The sequence below is a fragment of the Lithobates pipiens genome, unplaced genomic scaffold (assembly GCF_037356315.1).
Source record: "Lithobates pipiens isolate NorthernLeopardFrog02 unplaced genomic scaffold, aLitPip1_a1.2 Scaffold_23, whole genome shotgun sequence".
NCBI classification, from domain to species: Eukaryota; Metazoa; Chordata; class Amphibia; order Anura; family Ranidae; genus Lithobates; species Lithobates pipiens.
Window position 1 is genome coordinate 229036236 of NW_027507785.1, and position 17591 is coordinate 229053826.

The 17591-nt window shown below is 41.8% G+C and overlaps 1 protein-coding gene across 2 annotated transcripts in view; it reads left to right on the plus strand.

Annotated features, from left to right (window-relative positions):
* Window positions 1-17591, plus strand: part of BCAR3 (BCAR3 adaptor protein, NSP family member) — a 172766-nt gene that overhangs the window by 18857 nt on the left and 136318 nt on the right. Inside the window, exon 2 of one of the 2 annotated variants that reach the window (XM_077452891.1) lies at window positions 7466-7794. The exons of the other annotated variant lie outside the window; for it this stretch is intronic. Within the exon in view, the coding sequence (XP_077309017.1) occupies window positions 7475-7794 (320 nt within the window). The 5' untranslated portion in view covers window positions 7466-7474. The remainder of the gene's footprint in view (window positions 1-7465; window positions 7795-17591) is intronic. 2 annotated transcript variants of the gene reach the window in all.

Below are 17591 nucleotides of genomic sequence, written 5' to 3' on the forward strand. Positions count from 1 at the left end.
TACTAAGCTATTGTTGGTCAGAAACAGTTACTGGGGACTGCTGAACATTGGTGTCCCTTTGGACTGTGCTCTTAGATAAAGAAGCCAATGTAAATAGCAATCTGTCTGTTCCCAGATTAGCGAGTTGTTGACCAATGTTGTGTTTGTTGGGCCACGCGTGGAGGTCACAGTTATTTGTTTCATCTCACTTCACAAGCACTAATGTCACCAGCATCTGCTTTTCCTGCCTTTGAGGGGATCTGAAAGGGTCTAGCTTTTAGGTGTAACTAAACAAACAGCCTACACAGGGCTGCATTTAGTCTACAGGATATGGAGATTAGATATGTTGATTGTCAAGGAAGGAAAAGGAATTTGCAAAGCTTTTGGAAATCAGCTTGGTACAGATAGTTCTTTAAAGATAAAGCGGGTGCACATAAACCCCTATATATGTCTACGATGGCAGCTTGTTTTCATTGTATGTCTACTCATCTGAAACTTTTTTTCTTACGTTTTTATTGGACTTCCCCTGACAAAATTCTGCTTGTCGACGCTTGCTATTCCAACAGTAAAAAAATCAGTATTTGTTCAACACAACTAAATAACATAGCTTCAACTGTATTTTTAGAGATATTTAGACATCTAGATATCATTAGCAAAGTTTTACTTCTTGTATGCTGCTGAATGTTTTTATTACAGAACACCAGCACTAATAGCAATATGTAGGTTGCTATTACCAACTTAATTTCAAAAGCACTTAGGAGCCTGACTGTCTCTGGCGTTTATTATTTCTGAATCGTGGAACCAGCATACAGTAAGCTAAGTCAAACAGAATGCATGATCTGTATACTAGTTACACGGCAATGGCTTGATCAGTGAATTCATTGGAGTTGTTGCATCACAAACAGACTGGCAGCTAGTATTTTTTTAGGTCATCCGCATTGGCAGCCCCATATTTATCCAACATATTTTTCTTTCTTGGTAGTGTACAGTCAAAAAAAAGGACTATTTTTTTTTCTTTAAATTCAAATTAAAAATTTAGATCTGTTCATATAGTGCTAAAAATTTTCTATAGTGTGCCTAAGACCCCATACACACTGTTAGATTTTCTGCAGATTTTTGTCTTCAGATTTACCAAAACCATGTAGCGCAAGGGCCTGCCCGATTGCATACAAATTGAAACTCTTAAAGGGGTTGGAAAGGTAAACGTTTTTTCACCTTAATGCATTCTATGCATTAAGGTGAAAAAACATCTGGCAATACCGGCCCCCCCCCCCAGCCCCCCAATTTTACTTACCTGAACCCTCGAAAGTCCAGCGCTCGCCCCCGACATCCTCTTCGCTGCTCACCCTGGCCGTTGATTGGCTAGAGTGGATGGATTGAAAGCAGCGCAGCCATTGGCTTGCGCTGCTGTCAATCACATCCAATGACACGGTGCGCCGGGGACGGGGTCGAGTGATACAGTGAACGACTACAGCCGCTAGCTGTATCACGGGAGCATGCCCGCAAGCACTCCACACTATGCGAGGGAGCTCACGTGAAGTTGTGGAGTCCTTGCGGGAGGGAGCCGAGACAGCCGCCGAGGGACCCCAGAAGAGGAAGTTCGGGGCCACTCTGTGCAAAACGAGCTGCACAGTGGAGGTAAGTATAACATGTTTAAAAAAAATTGCCTTTAGTGATCCTTTAAGATTTGACCTCGTATTATATGGTTTTGGTAAATCTGAAGACAAAAGTCTGCAGAAAATCTGATAGTGTGCATGGGGCCTAAGGTGCACACATACAGTATACTTCATATTTTTATTTAAAGTGTGGCGTGCACAGCCTGGGGGCAGATCTGTTTGAACGTAACCAGTTATAGAGTACTAACTGTGAGGAAAATTCTTGATTCCCTCCTAGTAGTATAGCTCTGGTTCAGCAAAAGGTTGGAGTTAAAGTGTATGTTAGCACTTAAAGCGGATCTCCACCCAAGAGGGAAATTTCCACTTTAAGTCGTTCTCCCCCCATCTCCCCTGCCACATTTGGCATATCATTTTTTTTGGGGGGGGGGGGGGGGGGCATACCTAGTAGTGCAGCTGGCTGTGAGGCCGCAAGCAGCAAAGCCTGCTGCCTACATTTCTTGATGCCATCACTGAGAACTCAAAGGCTAGTGAAGAATGGGTGAGGGCGGTGCTGGATCCATTGACAAGTAAGTGTCCTATTATTTACAGTCAGCAGCTACAGGATTTGTAGATCGCTAACTTTTTTTTTTTTTACCAGAGTTAACCTCTTTAATTAACTTCTTTAATTTGATGAGGAAAGGGGAGATGTTATGTAGTCCTAATACTTGTAATAGGATGGCATTGCTGCTGCTTCATAGATACAGTAGTGAGTGAGTGTTGTCATGTTAGGAACCAAAGCCTCACTATTCATTTGTCAATGGGTAGCCAGGCTCACTGGCCATCAGCAAGTCTGGGGAAGTGGGTGAAGCTCAACTTTTGCAGAAATAGGTTTTCACTGAATTTTTCCTTTATATGCCCACTATAAGCTCTTCGTAATAATGAATTTGTGTCTTGTGCCTTCCTGCCTTCCTTTTTTGTATGGTTGTCTATTGTAGCTGGCCAGCAGATAGAAAACTACAAGTCCCAGCAAATCTACCAAGTAATGATCAGGCATTTTGAGGCTTGTAGTTGTTCATCAACTGAAAGTTTTCAAAGTTTGTGCACCGCTATGAAAAACGTGTGTTATGTCTTTGTCAATATTAGATAATATAACTTTATTACATGTGTTCCTATATTGATAATGTGCTGTGGCAGTTTATATTAAAGCAGTATGGACAATTTTAGGGGTTAAATGGCTTGTTTTCTGGATAGTGGGAGACTTTTCAGTAGACTTTTCTTCTTTTCCTGAGCTGATCTGTTACCCAGCACAGCTGTGCACTTCCAAAGACGAGGTTGAAAGTGTGCAGCTGTCACCAGCGACTTGAGTAATATACTTTCACATTCAAACACGCTCCCTCAAATTCAGATTCTTGGAATTTTACAGCAGGTTCAGAACTTTGCATTAGGTTGTTGTGTCCTTGAGCTGAATGCTAAAGCCACAATTCAGTTAAATATTACATTTTGCCTTTGGGTGGGTCAAATTTTAAAGTATATGTATGGTAAAAATTGTTGCGTTTTTTTTTTAGAACCCCTGTCAGGTTTTTATTGCCATCTCTGTCCATGCACAGTTGTTACCAGAACAGGAGGTGAAGGAAAATCTTACTAACGGGACAGCTGTTCTGGTGACAACTGTCTGAGAGGGATTGCCTCTAACTTCCTGTTGCATCTCTGTGACAGAAATTGAAAGGAAAGCTTCCTAACACAGACAGCAAATACTAACTGACATTTTTTTAGCAAAATTCTAGGTAAGCATTGGTTAAAGTGTAACTTTACCCATAACAACTTTAAAAATAATCTTCTTTAACAAGGAACATACATTCTACATACAATCTGTGACAAAGACCTGAAGCACTGAACTGTATGCTGTCTACCAGGCCAGGGGGCGGATCCGGGGGGGGGCTCAACGTGCAATTCCTCCCAAAGGGAATTTTTTTTTACTGACTCTGAGGCTGAGCGCGTCTCCGGAATTCAGAGCCGCGCTCAGGACAACTCGCAGCAATTCTCAGCTCGGCATTAGCAGTTACTGTCCAGATGCATCAGGACTGGGCTCTCCGCCCCCTGCACCACCCCCAGCAGTTTTTCAACCTCTCTTCTGCAGGCTGCTGCTTGAGCAAGCGGGAGCCTCCTGGCTTCTGCTGCTTCAATCCTGTGCTGTAAGCAGCGGCTCCACCCGCTTTAAAGTGGTTGTAATCCACAGACATGAAATATGAACAAAGCATATCCCTCTATAGTGTGTGCTTTTCTCATTCCAGAGTATGAAGTGTCATCTCTGTTGGCTGCCTCATTCCTCTATCAGCATAAATCACTTCTGACAAGTTTTCCTGACACCAGAAAAAAAATGGTGACAGGGACAACATGGTCTATTATTGACAGCCTCAGCTCTGTTCCTGTGTGCTGTGTGAAGGGGTGTGTCCCTTCCCGCCAATCAGATCTCAGAGCTCTCCTTACTGATTTAATCTCGGCTCTCTGTCCCCTACTTTTCAGAGCTGAGAAATCCTATGTAAATTATGCACTTTGTATGTAGGGGAAAGATGACTGTAGATAAACGGAAATGACTTATGTAGGAGGATTTGTTTCATCTCTGTGTATCACCTGAGGCCAGTCACTTCACTGGGTATCTGTAAAGCCCCATACACACCATCAGTTTTTCTGCTGAGTTTTTCCTTCAGATTTACCAAAACCATATAATATGAGGTCAAACCTTAAGAGTTTCAATTTGTATGCAATCTGGCAGGCCGTTGCACTACATGGTTTTGTTAAACCTGAAGGAAAACTCTGTAAAAAAACTGATAGTGTGTATGGGGCTTAAGGGTTTACAACATGGGTGCGCAACCTGTGGCCCTCCAGCTGTTGCAGAACTACAAGTCCCATCATGCCTCTGGTTTTGGCAGTCATGCTTGTAACTCAGTCTTGCAAGGCCTCATGGGACTTGTAGTTCCACAACAGCTGGAGGGCCCCAGGTTGAGGACCCCTGGTTTACAACCACTTTAATGTATCTAGTGCACAATTCTCAAGGTCTGTGTTTCACCCCTTAGCACTAACACTTTGTTCATTTCTAAAAAAAATTGTAGAAAAAAAAAAAAGTTGGTCACCTTGGGGTGTCTGCATTCCAGAACAATATAATTTTGGGGGTCTTCTTACTGTGGCATTTTTATTTTAAAGAAAGTAAGGGAAACTTTTTAATAATAAATTTTAATTGTTGTTTTATATTTTTATTTTCATTATTTAAAAAAACTGTATTAAATGCCAAAAAAATAAAGCTCTAGGTGTCTTTAAAAAATGGTATAAAATAAATTAGGGTACAGTGTTGCATGACGGAGTAATTGACAGCCAAACTATCACAGTGCTCAAATTTGGAGAATTAAACCAGACAGCGTTGTTGCATTTGGAGATGGGGAGTCAGTTTTATGCTTGTCCATACCCAGAGGTATCATTTGTTTTTTTTCTGCTACCTGGATTGGTGGGGTAGAAAAAGGGCAAAAGAATGTGCAGGAGAAGATGTAGGGGGGTCAGGCAGTAAAATTAGGGAGATTTAAGTTTTGAGTTTACTGTAGTCATATCATTGAAACAGGATTGCTGGTTGCTCATGATGCTTTTTGTCATTTGTATTTATGTTACTTCATAACATCATTGTTGTCAGTTCCACAATATATCACCGATCATACATGTTCAGAAGACTTTGTTTCACTTTGGACTTCTCATAGTGAATTCCTCATCACAATGAAGGTTAGGGAAAGAGGTGTTGACCTATATTTTGGTCACCCTATTGAAGATGTAAACAAAACTCTATTTGCCCTTTCTTTTTTTCCTCTCTCTCTCTGGAACAAAAAAGTTTATCTCTTGTTATACAAACTAAAATTACTTTTGAAGTTTCCTAAGTGTGTACTCCTTTTGAGATGTTAGCCTAGATTACAAGAGACAATAGTTTTTTTGATGTTCTAATATCATTCCCCAGCTGCCAGAGAGCTGCTAAGAAACCGCATTCAAGGCATGACTAGAGAAAATGGTACAGACAGACTCCAAACACCTTGGCATTTATCAAATACCAGATACTAAATATTTACACAGCACAGCCTGGTGAGCATCAAGTTCCCAGGACTTGTGTGATCAGGAATGATGATAACTGTGTGTAGCTCAATAAAAACACACTTAAGCAGCTTTTGTGTGTACCGTATTTATGTGTAACTGCTAAGGTCAACTAATTTATAGACTGATCAAGTCACCCCACACTTCTGGGTCTTGGCTGCAGAAGACCTCATCTTTAACAGACTCAGCCAGCCACTACAATCCAGACCTTTTGGTACCAACAGCATGTCTGGATTGTATATTTAACAATAGATTTGGTCATTCCAGAATTTGCATGAATGACCATCTTTTGGCTTATTCAAAATATGGATCATCCATGCCTGTGAAGATTGTTCCCTTGTTAACTGAAGGGTTTGTTTATTCTGAATACATGCACTAGTGGTGCTCTCATGTCGCTTTCCAATTTCAGTGTAATTTCCTACTAGATATCTGTTGAACTTGATTTTCAATAACCAAGTTATAAGCTTTTTTTGCTAATCAGCCTGTGTGTTGGCATCCAGCTGTCCATATAAAGCAGTCCAATATGCTTGCACGATCGTTACTGGGTAGGAGCATATGAAAACAGGCTTTCTTATTGCTTCTTTGTGTACATATGCCAGTTCTTTATCTTTCCCTTCTTTCTTTCCACTATTCAACAGCTGTTGGCACTCACCACAAAAGCTTGGAGAAAACCTGTACTAATAGAAATAGGTAGTAGGCCTATTGCTGATCATCTCCTGAAAATACTAGTTGCCATGTAGATGCCCGATATAGCATGGAGGAAAGCCACTACGGCTATTGTATTTTAACAGCTGACCCTGCCTGGATGCAGCCGCAGTTCAGCTGAAAATTATCCAGCAGACACCTTTGACAAAACCATTTAATATTGTTGAATGGAACGAGGCTGGCAGGGCCACCCATTGAGCATATTTCAGCTGGGAACCAGACTAAATCCGAACAGTGTGTGACCAGCCTAAAGCAAATCTCCTCTTTTGTCTTATGCAGAAAGCACGATTTGGCTTTAAGATGCCTCTAGTGATCATGATGTTAATATTTGTGTAAGATCAAATTGATTTGTTTTTGAAAATAAATGAACTCTATGCTATAGCTAATTATAAGTTGCCAAATATGCTTTAACATATCTGGTGATGCACTCTTTTTCATACTTTTAGAACTATAAAAAAAACATAAAAGGAAAAGTAACTGCTTTGGTACAGCAAGCTGTAAAATTCCATCACTTATTTTATAGTGCTAGTCAGAATGTTTAAGAATCTGAATGCTATGGGGCGCAATCACAACTATTCAATTTTTATATTTGAGCCTTACCAGCTTTTTTCTATTTGGATTCAGAACAAAAGTATGAATCGAGACCCCATGATAAATATGTAGCCTTCACGCTTGAAAAAATGTAGGCAATTATAATGGTGTTATAATTCTTTCTGTTGAAGTTGCAGTGTTTTACACGGAAGTGTTCACTTTGAGAAAATGGCTGTAAAGGTCACGATCTAAAAACAATTACATAATCTGTCAACTTTAGAAACAAAACCCAGTCCCAAAAGCATGATTGCCTTGTTGAGAGTTAGTTCTCACACTGATGGAAAGTGGCCAAAGTCACAGAAGCCTTCTGAATGGAAAGCTCTCACGTTCCAAGGTGAACACAAGAGGCCAGTCTGTGAGGAGAGATGTAGAGTCTTTCACCTGACAGAGCCTCTCTTGAAAGTTAAGTATGCCATGCCTTTTTGTCTCCACAATTTTGAAACCTGCTCTGTTCCTTCCTTTTTTGTTAGGACTGAAGAATGATGGCTGCTGGGAAATTTGCCAGTTACCATAGAAATGTGCAAACGAACCATCAGTTCCCACTGACATCTTCAATGGATCTTCTAAGCAGCAAATCCCCCCTTGCTGAGCGGCGGGCTGATTCATTTCAGGATGTTTGTATCCATGGTACATTACCTCGTAAAAAGAAGGACAGGATTTCCATTAGATCCACTGACATGTTCAGCCACATGGGAACTTTGCCACATAGCAAATCACCCAGACTACCTACACCAATCATGCCGGATATATTGGAGGAATATCCGTTTCAAGGCTGGAAAACTGGAATGTTCCGAACAAGGTAATATGGTAAATACTAACTTAAGTTCCCGTTTAGAATGTGTTCTTTTATTCTTCCAGTAATTGGAAGAATGCTTACCACAGGTATTCCACATCCTACATGTTACATAATTTTGCACATTACTTTGTATACATAAAAAAAAAAAAAGCCTACATGTACGTGTCCCCATTTCTAATAGACTTTCGCTGTGGTTCAGGCTGATGGACACTGCACAGTCTCTTCTCAGAATGCCTCCCAGCCAGATTGCACAACATTCTATGGGAAGGTCATCCACCATTGAGACTAATTGAGGCCAGTCTTGTAATTGGGATACTACTGTGTATGCCTGGCAGAGATACTTTTCAGAGGCTTCCAACAGGCCCTACGGTGAAGGTCTATGGGGAGGGGGGAAGTTAAGTGTGGGATCTGGTGTGTGGGGGTTGTTTTAAAGGGTAACTCTACTAAAACTACAAAAAAGTAGCTTGGTACAAGGCAGGTAGCATTTTTAGATTGCACTTTCGTCTGTTGATTTTATAAGAACAAAAGCCTGTACACAGCTACTAATGCTTCAATTATAAATATATCGCCAGGAAGAACTTTTATTAGGAGCTGCCTTTTTTTGGCTGCTTTCAAAGTTTCTGATGAAAGAGTTGATCAAGGCCCCTTGTTCCCATAATGCAGTATGAACAGCTCTTTTGTCCTCTGACACTAGCTACATTTCTTGCCAGTGCCAGCTTTTAATTTTCATAGCTTTTTGATCAGTTACAAAAAAAAAACACCTTAAGGCTGAACTCCAGTAATGTATTTTAATTTTTTTCAACTTGCATGGGTCCAGCTCTAATTCTTAATACGTCGCAGCTGAAGGGCTGCTGAGGATGTAGGAATTCAGTACAAACAAATGGCAACCACCCCACCTATAACTGGCCTTTGCAGCAAGGAGCAAACGGAAGGGTGACACTTTAAAAAATAAAACAATAAAGAAAATTTTTGTATCCACCGGCACCTTCTAGATTTAAGATATAAAGAATTGGATGTAACCAAGATGCACCAACATAAGTTTAAAAATAAGATAATTCCTGGAATTAGAAAGTTGCAGCAGTAGCAACTACATCCAATACCTAAATGAACAGGGCCCCCACTTTGACCTGCTGCATATACATAAAATTCACAAAATTGACTTCTTTCTAAGGTTGGCAATATTCATTCTTGTATTCTCTGTCGTGGTCTTAGAAACACCTATATCATATTGAAATATTTTAGTTGGCAAGATTTTCTCTTCCTCCCATTTAGCAAATTTATGGTAAGCAATAACCAGAGCACAGAAGAAAAGTTTGCACCATCCATTGAATCGCTTGGTGACTTTCACCCCCTTGTTCTTTAGCATGTTTCCTTTAGGCCCCTTTCACACTGGGGTGTTTTTTAGGCGCTACAGCGCTAAAAATAGCGCCTGTATAGCGCCTGAAAAAATCTGGCCCCTTTCACTCCAGTGTAAAAACCGGAGTGCTTTCACACTGGAGCGTTGCGCTAGCAGGACGGTGAAAAAAGTCCTGCTAGCCGCATCTTTGGAGTGGTGAAGGAGCGGTGTATTCACCGCTCCTAAACCGCTCCTACCCATTGAAATCAATGAGGCAGCGCAGCTATACCGCCAGCAAAGCGCTGCTACTGCGGCACTTTGCGGCCGGTTTTAACCCTTTTTCGGCCGCTAGCAGGGCGTTTTTTTCCGGCCGCATACCACCGCTAAAATGAAGGTAAAGTGGCTCTAAAAATAGTGGCGCTTTACCGCCGACGCTGCTCCCGCCCCAGTGTGAAAGGGGCCTTAGTATGTCCTTTTGGCTGCTCCTTGAAGGCAGCTGAACATATCTGATGAAAGAAAAGAAGACAAGACAGGGTTACAGATTGAGACAGTGCTGTGAGTCAAGATAGTGCAACACATTTTTACTAGCCTGTCAGGTGACTGGCTTTAAAACCACAGAGCTGATTGGGGACTATGCAAAATAAATAAAGACAAAAACTGCAAAACTCCTTATGTGGGGGGTTAATGGAGCACAAAAGTTCTGTTATGGTGTATTCCAGCAAATTGGTAAACATCTACCTGATGGTTTTCTGCTCTATAGAACAGAACACACACACTCAAGTATTCAGCTATGGCCTGTTCAGTCTGGTTTGTAGATTTATTACACAGGCGACATAAGCTGTGACCAGAAGCTGAAAATACCAGATGTTATCAGAAAACAGCAACTGTAGGGTGCTTCTATGTAATAATTATCTTCTTCCAACCTGAGAGGTCAATAAGCTTGAATGTGAATGGCTTAGTGAAAAAATGTGAAGGTTCTATTCAGTCCAAGTTTGATAACATAGTCTCAAGAAGGCTTCCAGTCTCAAATGATATATTGAAATGATCCAGCAGAAAACCCATTTGTTTTTAGCGTTGACATCAAGCATGCCCTATTACTATGCTTCAAGGATACTGGAACATGCTATGCTATACTACTCTAATTGTGGACTCTTGTAAAATGTCAGTGACCTGTTTTGATTTGACCCAGAACTGGATAATGCACAGCCTTGCCTTGATTTACTGCACATTTTGCTGGTATGTCCCTTCCTTTTTGACATTAAAATTAGGAGTTTATTCTAGGCAAAACCTGTTTGTCTCTAGTTTTGAATAGAGTGCAGATGGGAGAAACCTGTCCCTGGGACAGGAAGTAAGGGAAAATGTTGTCAGTGGGGGAGGGAAGCAATAAAAATCTGGCAGGGGTTGCATGCCTTCAACATCTTTCCCTTTCATTATTCTATCCAAAATAGAACAATAATTGGATAGAGCTGGGCTTTGGAGAAAATGTGCAGTCCCTTTCAGCCCAACACATAAAGCATATGAACAATGGCGGAATGTCTCTTGCACATGAGTGTGATAGCCTGGTACAGATGTAAAAGGTGACACCACGTTGCTGGGGAATGCTTAGAGCTTTGCTGCCCTCTAGGACAGTAGATGCCCTGAAGTCACTACAAAAGACAAACGAAAGAGGACACATCAGCCTATGCACTAGCATTATCTCACGGCATTTATTTAACCACTTGCTTACTGGGCACTTAAACCCCCCTCAGTCCCAGACCAATTTTCAGCTTTCAGCGCTGATGCACTTTGAATGACAATTGCGCGGGCATACAACACTGTACCCAAATGAAATTTTTATCATTTTTTTCCCACAAATAGAGCTTTCTTTTGGTGGTATTTAGTTACAGCTCGGAGTTTTATTTTTTGCTAAACAAACAAAAAAAGATGCAAAAAAAATAAATAAATAAATCATGTTTTAATAGTTTGTTATAAAATTTTGCAAATGGGTCATTTTTCTCCTTCATTGAAGTGCGCTGATTAGGCGGCACTGATAGGCTGCACTGATAGGCTGCACTGATGGGCTGCACTGGTGGGCACTGATGGGCTGCATTGGTGGGCACTGATAGGCTGCATTGGTGGGCACTGATAGGCTGCATTGGTGGGCACTGATAGGCTGCACTGGTGGGCACTGATAGGCATAGTTAAGGCGGCACTAATAGGCACAGATAAGGCGGCACCGATGGGCACAGATAAGGCGGCACTGATGGGCAAAGATGGGCACAGATAAGATGGCACGGATGGGTGGCACGGATGGGTGGCACGGATGCGCACTGATAGGTACCACTGATAGGTGGCACTGATAGGTGGCACTGATAGGTGGCTCTGATAGGTGGCACTGCTGGGCACTGATGGGCGGCACTGCTGGGCACTGGTAGATGACACTGATGGGCATGGATGTGTGGCACTGGGGTGCAGCACCTTTGAGGCAGATTGTGGGCACTGCTGGGTGGCACTGCTGGGTGGCACTGTGGGCACTGCTGGGTGGCACTGACGGGGGCACTTACTTTTATTAAATGTGGCACTGCAGGGGGCAGGTGGGCACTAGCAGGGCTGACCGTGAGCGGGACTGATGTCCCGATCACGGCCGCCGGTGATCGGCTTTTTTTTTCTCTGACAGCGTGAGGAGGAATAATAGCCGATTACCGGCTCCGTTATATCACATGATCAGCTGTCATTGGCTGACAGCTGATCACGTGATAAGGGGTCGGGATCGACCCCTTGCACGGATCGGTGATCAGGCGAGTCTCATGGACTCGCCAATCACAGAGCGCGGCGCGCGCGCCCCTCAGGGGGCGCGCAGGCCGCTCGTACACGGGACTACGTCTATTGACGTCGTTCCGGAAAAGGAGATCCCCGCTGTAGCCGTCATTTGGCTATAGCGTGGATCTCAAGTGGTTAAAGTGGTTGTAAACCCTCCCCCACAACTTTGTCCCATGTAAATCAGCATAAAAAACCCTAATGAACGCTGCTTGTAGATATCTCGTTACTTGCTTAGTATTGTTGTAATCCTTTTTGTTCTTTAGAATGAAGTCACTGAGCATGCCCAGATCTCCACCGATTTACGGCACACTCTTTATGTGCTTATCTATCTGTTATCAGAACTTCCTACGGCACACAACACTGAACTCCCAGGAGGCTGCAGAATTATTCAGAGCTGGATTACAGTGGCTATAGTCTGATAATTACTTATTATAATGGACTAAATGAAGAGAAGCATCAGAGTGGGAGAGTTTACTTCCTCTTTAAGATCAACAAGAATAATACTCACAAATGTGAATTAAATTTGCTCATCGATATACTCATCTGTAGACTAGTAGACCTAGACTTGGTAAACTTCAGACTGCAGGGTTACCTCACCGGGATCCTTTATGGCTAACGCATTTCAAACGTAACCCTTTCTTCATCAGAGCCAAAGAGTGTACCAAGCCTAGGACTACTGGGCTATAAATGAGTAGTTCGATGAGTGATTTTAATTCACATTTTTCACATTATTCTTGTTGACCTTAAGTAAATGCTGAGGGATAATACAGAAAGCATATGGACTGGTATTTCCATGAATTATATGATTATTTTGTTATTCCCCATTATCTGGAACTATTTTTTTTTTGTTGTTGGCTGTGGTCATCCAATAGAAAAAAAAAGAAACATTTTATTGATGAAAGAAGGGATAAAGATAAAGTTTTTGTTTTTCCACTGCTGCTATCTAAGGATTGCTAGAGAGCTGTGATATTAGAAAGGAAGCAATAAAAATGGTATAACAGTCTCTACATTACAGGACTGTATGGGATTGACAAAGAAATGGTATAACACCAATTAAAGCCCATCTTCAGGTGAATTTTTTTTTTCCTAAGTCAGTCATACAGAGATTGATATGAGTTTCGATTTATGTATGGGTAGGCTGGTTGCACACAAACCGATCTATCAATCCACTTGCTTTCAACCTTCTTTTTGAAAATTTTACCTTGATCAGCACCAGTGGTGGCTGGTGGTGTGTGTATGTGTGTGTATGTGTGTGTGTGTGTATATATATATATATATATATATATATATATATATATATATATATATTTTTTTTTTTTTTACATTATTTATAATTATTTTTTTGGTGGGGGGCAAACAATCCACCCATCGCCACCCCCCAGTTGGTCAGGTCACAGGCACCCACGGCGTCTCCTACTCCTGGTGCTTCACGGCAACTTCCCCTGTGTCAACCCCCCCTCCTCCTCGGCGGCCAATAGGATCACTTCTTCTCAGTCAATCAGGTAACAGGTCTCAGGACCCGCTTCCTGATAGGCTGGGAGTAAAATAAAGAAGACAATATCAAATATTAATTTGCTATTGTCTCACAACTAGGTGAGCTTGGGCGCAGTGCTCTGTGTCCTGAGCCCACCTTTTTTTTTAAGCCTTTTTAGAATCACGTGCTTCTAAAAAAAAAACATATCGCAAGCAATGCGTTCGGCGCCCCACATGTAGATTGGGGCCGAAATAATAAATTAGAGGCGCAAACCCCTGTGCCTTGCATTACAGGCCGCTACTGATCAGCATTTCTGGCTATAGCCAGTAGTGCTGATCAGTGAATTCTGATGGCAGGAAGACTTCCCATTGGCAGAGTATGATAGCTCAACCAAAGGATTCCCATATTCACATTAAGTGACTTACTCTCTTCTTTAACCTGCTGGTTGAACCAAAAAAATAATTCATAAAACATGTATGGCCAGTCCTCTCCCAATCCACACCACTTATACTACCATTGTTCATTGATTCAAAGTGGTTGTAAAGGCTGAAGGTTTTATACCTTCATGTATTCTATGCATAAAGGTAAAACACCTTTAGCATGCAGCTCAGTCCCCCAATACTTACCCGAGCTGGATCCTGATCCGGTGATGTGCACAGGTACAATGGCTCTACCAGGTCTCTTCCTCCTCATTGGCTGAGACACAGTGGCAGGAGCCATTGGCTCCCACTTATGTCAGTCACAACCAGTGAGGAGGGAGCTTGGTACAGAGCCTATCTGCGCTCAGTGTGTTTTATAGACACACACAGGCGGCTTGGGAGCGAGCACTCAGCAGGGGGGGGGGGGGCAGGAGTTCCGGCAGGGGACCCAAGAAGAGGAGGATTGGGGCTGCTCTCTGCAAAACCATTACACAGAGCAGGTGAATAGAACATGTTTGTGTGTTTTTTTTTTGTTTTTTTTTGTTTTTGAAAGCTGAATCTTTAGTATTTATTTTTGACTTGCCACAATCTGCCATCACTTGTTCCTCGCTGGCACTTCTTCCAGTAATAGAGACTGGTGAGCTAAATTGTCTGTGCCCATAGCCGACAGGTCTTCTTGTTGGGATGTAATTACGCCTCTGCAGTTTTCTGTAGCCAAAGAGGACCCTGTAGCCGGACTGTCAATGGGTGTGGGAAGTGTCCAAGTCACCCAGACAGTGACATAGACACCAGGAGAAGACTCAAGCTATTTTGTAAAATTGTTAGCAGCCAGATGTTAATTCTTATGTCATCACTAACCTTATGGGCGTTTACCACCAGTGATGCATTCTCCACACATTTAGGCCCCTTTCACACGGACGGCTGTTCTGCCGCAGTTAAAAGCATATAATTTGTTCTGTGAAATTCAAGACTCCAGGCACTGCGATCAGCTGCATTTGTACAGTGCGATTACATGCGGTTGCGTTTAGCTGCGGTAGTAATTCCCATAGCAACCCTTTTTTTTAATTGTTTTTTCTTGGGTCCCTTGAATCTACCCATGATGCATTTCGGTCCTCTGCATTTCAAACCATCTATTTCCATCTATATCTTTTTTTTTCTCACGCTGCTATCTGCTGGTGAAATAGTACACTGCGATTACCTGCGGTTATGTGCAGATAGCTGCACTAAATCGCTCTTGGACGCAGTCAATTCTATTTTTTCTATCTGCACCAAACCGCATGTAACTAAATCGCAGCTAAACACAGTGTGTGAATGGGGCCATAGGAAAGCATTGTGTGCTTTTAGCTGCAGTAGAAAACTATCAAATCCGCAGCTAAAAGCACAATTCTATCCGGTCATGTGAAAGGGGCCTTAGAAAACTGCACCAGACAAAAAAAAACGCTGCAACCTGTCTACAGCCTCCTTGGTTACACCTGAGTGATTAGAAGTGTGTTTCTTGAAGCACTTAATTACTAAACACTGAATATAATATTCTGATGTGCCCGTTCACATCTCAGTGATGTGCTTGCGCTCAAAAAACAATGTAGGAGCATGGTATTAATAAATATCCATCTTTTTTACATTATGTTAATGACTCATTATGCCCTAGTGTTGTGTTTCATGTAAAGTCCCAATTGCCCCTCTCTTGCCCCTATTTCCCATTCTGATTTCATACTACTGGGGATGGAGACCAATGTACTGTTGTCGTGGTCTCATGTAAAGTCCCAACACATTCATTTTTGATTCAAAATGGAGGAGCATGATCACGCATTTTTGGCCCCAGTAGAAACAGGAGCACCTAAATAACTGCCTCATTCTAATAATTTGCCTTTGATTGGCTAAAACAAAAATGCTGAAATTCAATGCGTGACAAAAAAACAAACAAACACTGCTTCAAAATCACATGAAAACACTCCCGCTAAAGTATTTATCCAGGCTAAAAATGTAAATTTTATGTTACTCTACTGTAATTAAAGGCAGCTTGAATTTAGTTCAAATTGTTGTTTTGCTAGGCTGACTTGTCATGACAGCTACCAATTTTTTTTACAAGTTGGGTTGCTTCTGTTTTATAGGATACAATGTAATTAAATATTGTATCTTTTACGCTTGTTCTTGTTTGTTCATATGTTTTTTCCACACAGCTGATCAAAGTACTTTTAAATGCAGCTCACAGCATCAGCATTCTGCATGCCTCTCTATGCCATAGTGGTTTCTGAATTTACTTTGGCACTTTGAATGACTTTGAGAGATCTGCAATGTGCATTACATCAGCATCATGGAAGTTGCACACAGACAAAAGGCTCTCATGAACTAGTCATTTCGTTACACTGTGCTTCATCTGACATCAACAAACTATAAACAAAGGCGTATGTGAATGACCTGGCAGAGTCTCTGTATGGATGGTACTCAGTGAACAAACCCCACTTGTCTTGGTGCCCAGTTTATTAAGCATATTGGGAAATTTTATTTTTGGCTTATGTGCCGGTCTCATATTAAAGAGGGACTCAAGTCTAAACGTATCATTTTCTGTAGTTTCTCACTGCGTTGCTGTTACATACATACAAGACTACAGGAAATGTCTTATAAGCTTTTAACACACTGGTACGTCACACCGGATAAAATTAAAAAGTGGTACCAATGGTACCCACTGTCCTTGGACTCATGCTGGAAGTGTGAGCAAGCACAGGGCACGATTGTACACATATGGTGGGACTGTCCTCATCTGGTGCCCTTCTGGAAAAAATTATGCGAGCTAATTAAACTTATCACGGAAACCAAAATCTCTCTCACTCCTACGTCTTACACATCGCAGACTGCTCTATGAGACGCTACAAAAAGGTCTCTAATCAGACATCTGCTTATCTGCAAATTCTGATTCCCAGGCACTGGAAATCAAAGTGTGCCCCTTCCTTCTCTGAATGGTTTCACTCCATAGAAGATATCTATCATATGGAGGAAACGTGGCCATTGCTAGGGAATCCTCTGAAAAATGTAACAAGTTCTAGTCACCCTTGTTGGTGTTCCGGTACTCTGCCCAATATTCACAATTAGATACAGGGTGAAACAAATATCACAGCATAAGCATAAAAAGGATAGGCTGATGGAAGCTGCAGCTATCCATGACAGTTCACACAGCCAGCGATTACCTGCAGTGACTGTGTCTGGATGCACTTTTGTGCCTGCATGCTTTGCAGATTTTTCTCAGCGAATTCCTTTGCTTTTATTTAAATTTTTAAAGACTATATATCCAATAGTACCTTGCTGCCTGCAAGCAGAAATGATGTCGAGAGTTTCCTGTACTTACTGTGCTTCCTGAAGGCAGGCTCTGTAAAGTGTTTGACCCAGCAGTGCCTAGTAACCAGGTGTAATGAATACATATCATAGAATTCAAAGGAATAAATATGTGGTATTCTTCATAAAGTACGATTTCACACTTCAAGATCATCCAGAGTAATGAGAAGGCTAGAAATAATTAAACAGAGGTGGAGGCTTATTGAAAGAACATTGGCATGCAGCAAAAGTATGGCCACCGAATCATTTGATTTGTTTTTGCAGAAGGCCTTTTGTATTTGTCTGCTACAGGCAGGTTGCAGAGAAAATATAGGAGTGATTTTCTACAAATATGATTTTGGTTGTGATACCCTTTAACCCTAAAACAGCAAAGTATGGGCCAATACCTTGGTGCCAGTGCCTGTTCAAAATGGTCCTGTGAACATTGCTAATTTGTAGCAGC